The sequence below is a fragment of the Carya illinoinensis genome, chromosome 7 (assembly GCF_018687715.1).
Source record: "Carya illinoinensis cultivar Pawnee chromosome 7, C.illinoinensisPawnee_v1, whole genome shotgun sequence".
NCBI lineage: Eukaryota > Viridiplantae > Streptophyta > Magnoliopsida > Fagales > Juglandaceae > Carya > Carya illinoinensis.
The window spans coordinates 6,952,403-6,962,461 of NC_056758.1; the positions used below are offsets into that span (position 1 = coordinate 6,952,403).

The 10,059-nt window shown below is 38.6% G+C and overlaps 1 protein-coding gene across 1 annotated transcript; it reads right to left on the minus strand.

Moving 5' to 3' along the window:
- Window positions 1-6,850: 6,850 nt before the first annotated feature.
- LOC122316118 lies at window positions 6,851-7,489 on the minus strand. Its single transcript, XM_043132658.1, has one exon. The coding sequence runs from the start codon at window positions 7,487-7,489 to the stop codon at window positions 6,851-6,853; it is 639 nt and encodes a 212-aa protein (XP_042988592.1).
- Window positions 7,490-10,059: the final 2,570 nt, after the last annotated feature.

Genomic DNA, 10,059 nt, shown 5'->3' on the forward strand with positions numbered 1-10,059 from the left:
AACTACTCATTCTGCCAATCAAACTTCTTCTTCTATGGGTAAATCAAGTGATGATGCTTCACAGTTTCCTTTGTCTCAATATCAATACCAGCAGCTACTTGCCATGCTCAAACCATAATCCAGTCCACACTTAGTAAATCAAGCCACTTCTAGTATTTTTCCAATTCCACAATTGTCCTCTATTGCTAACTTTGCAGGTAATCTTGTTCCTTGGATTATTGATACTGGAGCTACAGACCATATGGTCAACTCCATTGCTTGTTTTTCTGCCATAATTTCTATAGTTGCTTCTATTGTTAAACTACCAAATGGTCATTCAGTTCCAGTAACACATATTGGTACTATTCATCTACTAGATAATCTTGTTTTACACAATGTTCTTTGCGTTCCTTCATTTTCCTTTAATGTAATTTCTACCAGTAAATTGACACGTGATTCTTCATGTTGAATTGTTTTTGTTTCCAATCTTTGTTTCATCCAGGACCTATCTACATGGACAACGATTGGAATGGGTGAGGAGAAGGCTGGCGTATATCAATTACTGCAAAGACCCTAGGTTGTTGTTCTGTTTCATCTTCTTCTTCAATAAATCAGAATTTTAGTTTGTGGCACTATAGGCTAGGTCACATTCCCCTCTCCAAGTTAAAATTTCTCAATAATTGTGTATCAAATTTGCATATACCAAAATTTCTTGATTCTTGTGTTTGTACAATCTGTCCATTAGTTAAACAAAAATGTTTACCATTTCCTTCTAGTGAATTAATCTGTTTCAACTTTTGCATTTGAGCTCATTCATTGTGATTTGTGGGGGCCTTTCTCAGTTTTAGCTTTAGATGGTTCAAAATACTTCCTCACAATTGTAGATGATTATTCAAAGTCCACTTGGGTATATCTTCTACAAAACAAATCTCAAACCAAACCTTATTCACAATATTTCTTCAAATTAGTTGAAACTCAGTTTCATTCTCAAATCAAGAAAATTAGAACTGACAACGAGACTGCATTTTACATGCCAGAATTTTTTTCTTCTCAAGGTGTTATACACTAGAAAAGTTGTGTTGAAAGGCTAGAACAAAATGGTGTAGTCTTTTTTTTTTTAAAAAGGAAAAGAAAAGAAGGAGTCAGGATCATATGTCCAAGAGTGATCCCTTTCCAATTTTATTTAGAACTCTCACTTCTGTCAGAGGAACTGTGGTAATAATCAGGACACGTGGGATTTATAAGTATACAAAGAAAAAACATCCCAAACAGCAAGACAAAATCGACAAAACCAACCAAGACATTAAAAAGCCTATGAAACACCTAAAACCAAAAACAAACCAAAAAAAAAAAAAAGAAAAAAAAAGAAAAAAAAGAAAAAAAGAAAAGAAATAAAATGTAGAAAAACCAAACTAACACCCCATCGAAAAGCGTAGAAGCGACACGAGCTCTTAACTTGCAGACTTGCTTATTGACGGCAAACCTAGTGCATCTAATCTAAGAATACCACGTAGCTCTCTTGGGAGACAACCGCTCGGACAGAAGCTCCAAGTAAATCCCTCTTCACCTTTCCATGCTAGGTAGTTAGCCGTTTGATTACCTTCTCTAAATTGATGAATCACCTGATAGTGCAAGCCATCTAATTCCTGGATAAGGTCATCCCAGTAATCCCAAAGATACAATAAACTACTGCATCTATTTTTCAACCAATCGACCACTATGTTAGAGTCACATTCCAGTATAACATGCGTACATGCCATAAATTTACAAAATATAACTCCTTGCAACAACGCTCGTAACTCAACCTCGTTGTTGGTTCTGAAACCATAAGGTGCAGAAAAACCAGCCTTAATATGTCCCCATTGATCTCGTAGCACTCCAGCCCCACCACAGTTTCCTGGATTCCCACGACAACTACCATCCACATTTAGATTCCACCAACCACAAGGAGGTTTCACCCACGCAACTGTCTGAATTTTCTGCACTGCACAAGCATGAAATGGGATATCCAATGCATTCAACATCTGGTAGTCAATCTAAGATATCTTTAAGTTGGCCAAGTCATTCACCAGAGTGCCTAGCCAAAAACGAAGGGACCTCCAAACACCTATGGGATTTTCCTGGACGTAATTATACTGGGTAGAAGGCTAATCAACATGCCCCGTTTGGTGCTTTTCTTTTCACAATTAAACCATACTTCCACACGGTGCCACCAACTGCTAGCATGCATACAAGAGGCTCCCAACGCCAGAGAAGCAAGACACCATACTTGCTCTGCAATTTGACCCATCGCTAGCACATGATCCATCGTCTCTTTCTTAGGTGTAGAATAGCAGCCACATTTGGATGCCATTTCAATTCCACAGGCTTGCACCTTTTCATCAACTGAAAGGCAATTAAATTGAGGTTGCCACATACAAACTGAGATCCTCTTTGGCAGAAGATTGTTCCAAATCCAATCCATTCATGCGAAATGATCCCCTCTCACTCAAATAAAATCCCAGGCGATTGTTGTAGTGAACCTACCATCTTGAGCAGGTTTCCACACTAGTACATCTTGCCCAGACCTGCCAGTAAAAACCGTTCTAGTCACTGCCCCTGTTAATTCCACACCAATTAATTGTTCTAGTATCTCATAGTTCAGCTATCACCAACCCACACATCCTTGATTAACAAGGAAGATGTCGGGACCCTCTTTACCATGTGAGAAAAAGGTTCATCCGAAAACCATCAGTCAAACAAAAAGGAGGCCAAACCATTCTTTACTCTTGTTTTAGACACTGCACACACATCAAGAAGGATGGACATAATGGACTTCCAAAGTCTTGAGCTATTCCTTTGCACCTCCAACAGAGACACATGTTGCCCTTTACCATAATTTGATAGCAGAAAGTGAGACACAAAGACTCCATTGAAAGAAGACACCAAGCCATCTTCATATGCAACGCTCTTGAAGCTTTGAGAAATCTCTCAAACCCAAATCGCCCTCTTGGGTAGGCTTACTAATCCGAGACCAAGTGCATCACTTAGCCTTAGCTATTCCATTCTTCTCCCCCCAAAAGGAAGTAGAGAAAATGGAATTTATTTATTTTTACCACAATTTGGGAAACATGCAACATAGCCATAAGGTGAGACGACATACTAGATAGGAAATGCTGAAGCAAGATCAAGCGCCCTCTTGTGATAGCAACTTGGCTTTCCAACCCGCAACCTTTGCCCATATTTTTGCTAGCAATTGATTAAGGTGGCAAGCTTTAAGACGACCTTGCACCAACGACACCCCTAGTTACGTACGTCGTAGGAAATTTTCCTTCCTCAAAACCAATTAAACGTACCAACCCTCACCTCCGAGCAATACTAATAGCGGCTGAAGTAAAAATGACAGGTTTTTCTCTACTAATGAGCTGGCCAGACCAACATCCATAACAAGCCAATGTTGAGCCAAGTCAACACAAAGATCTCTTCTCTCCATTAAGGAAAATTAGGATATCATCAACATATAACAAATGTGAAACCATAGGGGCCCCATAGGATGATAAAACTTGCCAATACGACCATCCTTAAATTGTTTCTGCAAAAGCCTCAAAAGAATTTTTTGCATCAGAATAAGATACGGCGATAAAGGATCCCCTTGCCGAAGGCCCTGAGAAGGTTGGAATAAACCTTTATATGACCCATGCATCATCACTGAAAACCAAGGAGAAGTTACACACTCCTTTACCATATTATAGAATTGACGACAAAAACCAAAGCTAATAAGAACTTTCACCAAGAGCTCCCAATGGACCCTATCATAAGCTTTTGCCATGTCAATTTTCACCATAATATGCCCTACTAAAATTTTTTTATTCATAACATGGACCATCTCTTGAGTGAGCAAAATATTCTCAAAACTACTACAACCTGGGATGAAGGCCTATTGTTCTGAAGAAATCAACCTCGGAAAAATGGCAATCAAATGGGACACTAAGATCTTTGAAAAAAAATGTTATACACCATTAAACAAAGGCTAATAGGCCTAAATATATCAAAGCTTTTTAGGTCAGGGACTTTAGGGATAAGCACAATGTATGAAGAACCATAAAACTTGGGAAGCGAAGCACCTAAAAAAAAAAATCCTAGCCACCTTCACCACATCCTCTTTCACAATATACGAATAAGAAATATAGAATGAGGATTCGAAACCATCAGGGCCCGGGCTGCCATGTTGTAGAATCGAGTAGACCGTGTTCTTTACTTCCTCTTCTGTAGGCATACGACATAATTCCAAATTATCCTCCGTTGATATATCAGACGACAACAATGACGTTAACTCTGCATCCTCTTTGCTCGACATCTTAGTGAGAACTTTTGAAGTAATTCATCGCCCCAAAATGAACCTGTTCAAGAAAGCCCAGCACCGTTCCATCTTCCAATTGCATCCTAGAAATAACAGCCCCATGCCGATGCTAAGACACAATACCATGAAAACAATTGGAATTTCTATCTCCCTCATTCGACCATTTATTCTTAGCAGCGTGTGCCAAGTAAGTCTCCTCTCTTTTTTCCCACACATCTAATTCCATCTTCGTAGCTATGAACAAATGAACCAAATAGGTGGACGGAACTCTCTAATGTCATTGATGGCTTGGGCATTCTGGTTGTTGACTGTAGCCTGACTTTGCATAAACTGTTGTAGTGTAACAGTTAGATGCTGAATGGCATCTTCCACTCCCTTTCTTTTTTTTTTTTTTGCATTGGAGGGGGCTGATTTGCAAAATAAGAGGGTCCCGAGCCTTGGCCAGCTGCTACATAGGGGTATACTGACTTTGCCCTTGTGTAGATGGCCCAGGTTATTCATTTTTCTAACTGAAATTTGGATGACTTCTCCAATCTGCATTGTAAGTATTAGAATAAGGTCTTGAAAAATATTTAGAGATCATATGCACATGGTTGGATTGATCAAGCAACACTTCTTTAAAAGCAGGAATTGTTGGGCATGCATTAGTCACATGCCCTGGATCTTCACATATGTTGCATTTTTCAATTGATGACAAAACATGCATTTCATTGACTTCCTTAAGCTCTAAAGACTCTAACTTTTTAGACATCAATGCAAGCTTAGCATGTAAATCATCAGATTCTTTCAAGTGGTATTTACCACCCCCACTAACACATTTTTGATTTTCAGATCTATCATACAAGTCAGAAACATCCCAAGATTGGGCATTTTAAGCCAAATAGTCAAAATATTCAAAGGCTTCCTCGGGCCCTTTGTTGAAGAATTCACCATTGCACATGGTTTCTATAAATTGCTTCATTTTTAACTGCAACCCCTCATAGAAAAAGCTAATGACCCTCCAATTCTCATATGCATTGTGAGGATATGCATTTAAAAGGTCTTTGAATCGTTCCCAAGAAAGGTAAAATATCTGCACATCTTTTTGGCAAAAATTCATGATTTGTCTTTTCAAAGCATTGGTTCTATGCATGGGAAAAAATTTCTTTAAAAATCCAGTTTGCATTTCTTACCAAGTCCCAATGGATCTTGGTCTTAAGGAATTCAACCATGTCTTAGCCTTGTCTTTTAAGGAAAATGGAAACAATTTCAATCTTATGACTACTTCAGCGCATGTTCTATCCATAAATGTGGAACACACTTCTTCAAATTCTTTAATATGCAAGTAGGGGTTTTCAGATTCCCTACCATGAAAGTGTAGTAACAATGGAATCATCTCGGGTTTGAAATTAAAAGCATTTTCTTTAAGACGTAAAATGATGCAAGAAGGGGTGCTCGTCCTAACCGCCTGAAGATACTCTCTAACTGTCCTGTTTTGATTTACCATTTCCCTATCATGATATTTATTTTCAGCCATGATCCTATCAGTGTTAGATGATGATTCAAAAGAAGGTGATGCAGTGTTAAAAGATGTCAATGATTCTGTTCTAAACAGTCAAGATGTATGGTCTCTAGTCCAACCAGTCATACAAACAAGAGTAGAAAATTAAAGACAATGAAAAGTAAACAGAGAAAAGGGAAAAAGATCAGATGTCACCCAGGTTGTGAAGAGGTTCACAGCTCCACAAACGTCCTCTCAACGGTAGAGGAATGCTCTGATAAGCACCAGTTGTCCTTGGCAACGGCGCAAAAAACTTGACTCGGTCTCGAATGTGTTTCTAAGTGTAGAAGTGTCAAGTTGTATCAAGGATAAGTCTAGGATCGTATTCCACAGGGACAAAGGGTTATCAAAACGTTTGTGAGATTTTTGTGTAACAATTGTGTCGACTATGAGAGATGAAAATAAAAAAATAAAATGAAAACTCCAAAACCGACTTCTAGCCCCTCTGTCCGTGCGTGAACTCTGCTTTTGGGTGCCTCTGCTTGGTCCGTGAGGTCTTGCCCACCCGTTCTACAACAGCACCTGGCGTGCTCTATATATTTTGTTTTTTGTCTTTTCCCTTCTAGCATAGCACTCCAATCTCCAAGCATAGCCCCACATACTTTGTTGAGGCTTTCCAAGAATGCCCTTTCTTTAATAAGCCATTGCATTGCTCTTCTATTATTTTCATAAATGCCATGTAGCACATTAAAAGTGTATTTCTTTCAAAGGCAAATATAGAACTTTATGAGTAAAATGTTGGCATCAATTAATTTGACATCCAGTATTAGAATTTGATGCATAATTAAGTGCTTAATTCTCATTTGATAAAATAAATCACTCATTTAAGCAACTTAATTATGCAATTCTAACACTTTATCACATCCTCTTTGCTCGGCATCTTAGTGAGAACTTTTGAAGTAATTCATCGCCCCCAAATGAACCTGTTAAGGAAAGTCCAGCATTGTTCCATCTTTTTGTTGCATCCTAAAAATAACAGCCCCATGCCGATGCTAAGACACAATGGCATGAAAAAAATTGGAATTTCGATCTCCCTCCTTCGACCATTTCTTCTTAGCAGCCTGTGCCAAGCGAGTCTCCTCTCTTTTTTCCCACACATCTAATTCCATCTTCGTAGCTATGAACTCGGCATCTGTCTCATCCGAATAATTAGCTTGAAGCTGGAACTGCAAAGCTGTAAGCTTCTTTTCAAGGTCCTGAATATCTTTCTTAACTCTCACAAATACATTTCTATTCCAAGATCGCAACTCTAATTTTACTCTCTTCAACTTAGCCGCTAGTTTAGTTAATCCCGAACCCCACGTAGGCTGTTCCCAAACTTTTTGTACCAAACTATGAAAGAATTCATGAAAGCACCACATTTTTTGGAATTGAAACGGAGAGGGACCGTACCTTATATCCACACAAGAAACTCTTAACACCAAAGGGCTATGGTTCGATGACTTTCTTTTGGCATATTCCAATTTTGACTTGTTGAACCGAGCCGAAAAAACCACATTCATTAAAGCCCAATCAAGTCTTGCCCATTTTCTAGGTTTGCCTTCCTTTCCATTGCACCATGAGAGGAGATTCCCATGATGTTTAACTTCCTTTAGACCACATGTATCAATCCATTCATTAAACTCATCCATTGCCTAAGCAAGACGGGGCCTCCCTCTTACTCTTTCACAATAAGCACGGATGATGTTTTAGTCACCAAGAATTAGTCACGGATTATTACTATGAAGGCAAGCCACCAAGCTCTCCCATAAACTTCTACGGTCCACAAGATTACATTTGCGTAGACAAAAGTGACCAGAGTCCGTGTATCATCAAGAACTACCCAACCTGTAATCATCTGATTAGTAACACTTACCACCTCCATCGCATAAGGGGCACGCTAGAACACCCATATTCCCCCCCCCCCCCCCCCCCCTTCCTCTTCATTACAAAGATAACCATCAAAACCTAACAAGCTTACTAACTACTGCAACTTAGCTTCTTTTGCGAAAGGTTCAAAAAGAGCGACAAGCATTCCATTGTTTTTCCAAATCAAATTATGAAATACACGATGAGAACTGCCCAACCCCCTTATGTTCCACGCAATGATAGAACTCAGTTATAAATTCAATTTTGTATTGCGTAGAAACCCTCAGAGATTGTCTCACAACCTTGTTTTGCCTTTGATGCTTGAAAAAAAAAAACATGCAGGTTCTTAGACTCATAAACAAAATGGTGTAGCTGAAAGAAAACAATAACACTTACTCAATGTTGCTCATTGTGACGCCCCTGACTCCCACGTATGGAAATGTGAGAATCGTGACATCGGGATGATGATAACACGGGTCACGCACCCCAACAACAAGTGTTTAGAGTGTGTACATGTAAAAAGTGTACAAATAATTAAAAGTTAGTCAACTAAGTACTAGAATTTTAAATACAAACTTTTCAAAATAAAAATGCCTTCAAAAGTTATACAGTAATCAGGTACAAATATAATAAAAATCAAAATACGTAACAAAAGTGGTAAACAAATCCCAAAATGTGAAAAGCAACCCCAAGTCACTCCTTTGGTAGAGCCGAAACCTTAGCCTGAACGTCTTTATCTGCATCAAAATCTACAATTCCAAAAAATGGAACCGTTCAAATACCAAGTGAGATTATGAGTTTCAGTAAGTAATCAACTAAACAACCCACGAGATAAAAACACATTGAAACAACCAACATGTATGTATGCACATGCTAAAATATGCATGAGCTGAAAACCATCATTCTCCCTAAAATGATTATTTTTCAACACACACCAAATCCCATTTGACCCAAAACAAGTCCATTAAAATAAACAGTCATCATTTTTCTAGAAAATGGCCCAGTTATGAAACTACCATTTCTCCAACAAATGATCCACATATCCATTTATCAAAAACTGCTATTTTTTTTAGAAAATGGCCCATTATCCAATAATTCTATATGCACCATGATATTCTCTAGGGACCATCCACACACCTTGGTTCCCTTCATCACACCACAGGTAACAACCATGTGTGTGACTTCGTAACGAGCAATGCCCAGCTCCACATCTAGTGCATTCATGGCCAAACATCATCTAACCCCCTCCAGCAAAAGGGGCCACAGAGTCGGCACGAGAGCGTTACCATTGCGTTTGATCCCATTGTCACCTAGTGACAACTCAGGGGACGTCACTCAATATATTACACTCTCGAGTGATTAGAGGAGGTCCATCGAGATAATGCCCCATCTCGGTTTGGGGTCGTGATATGCATGCACCCAAAAATCATTTTTCACACAAAAATCTAAATTTCATTTACAACAGATGAGCATGCATGCAATAATGCAACGAATAGCATGACACCAAACACAACATAAAAACACCCAAGCAGAATTCAATTCTGCAAGCAATCCCATACTGCAATTCGCCCAACCTTTAAACTCCTCGGACTCAAAGTTCAACACTACCAACCAGACTGCAGAAAATATATTAGTGTAAAAATATATTTAAACCTCAAAATTTCTATGGAAAATTACTTACAGTGTTGAAAAGGCAAAACTCTAAAGATCCAGCGCACAAGCACCCGGTTTAACTTCGAGAACAAACCCGAAATAAAATCACAAAAAATCACAATTTTAGAGACTAAAAAAGGGGCTTAAAAACAAGAAGATTTGAATGAAAATTTGTGGAATAAAAGGGCTAATTACAAGATGAAAGCCAAAAGATAAGAGCTGGAAAATGTGGTGCTCACGACAAAGCAAAATAACCAAGCAAAATCAAAGTGAAGCTCACGACTTGGACAAAATTGGGCATGAGTTTGAGGCCAAAACAGAACACGAACAAACTTGCACTTGGAGAAAAATTGGATGAAAAATAAATGCAAGAGAGGAGAACCATGAAGGCTCATGATCGGGCCTGTAGGAAGAAAAACTAGAAAGAATCAGGGAAAGGCACGGTCTGGAGGAAAGAAAAAGAGAATCCAAGAGAGAAAGAGAAAGAAACCAAGAGTTGTGGCACAACACAGATTTTCAAAAGCAAAAGAAAGAAAAAAAAAAAAGAAATGGAGAAGAGAAGGTTCGGTTTTACAGAAAAATAGAAACTGAAACAAGAAGATTAAAGTGCAAGCAATTACCTAAAGAAAATGGAGGAAGGAAGCTGTGGCAACACCGATTGCAGAAGAAAAGAAGAAAATAAAAAAAAAATGAAGAAGAA

What these genes read in the sequence shown, in the direction of transcription:
- LOC122316118 (XM_043132658.1), bottom strand. Translation starts at nt 7,489, where the DNA reads ATGGATGAGTTTAATGAATGGATTGATACATGTGGTCTAAAGGAAGTT.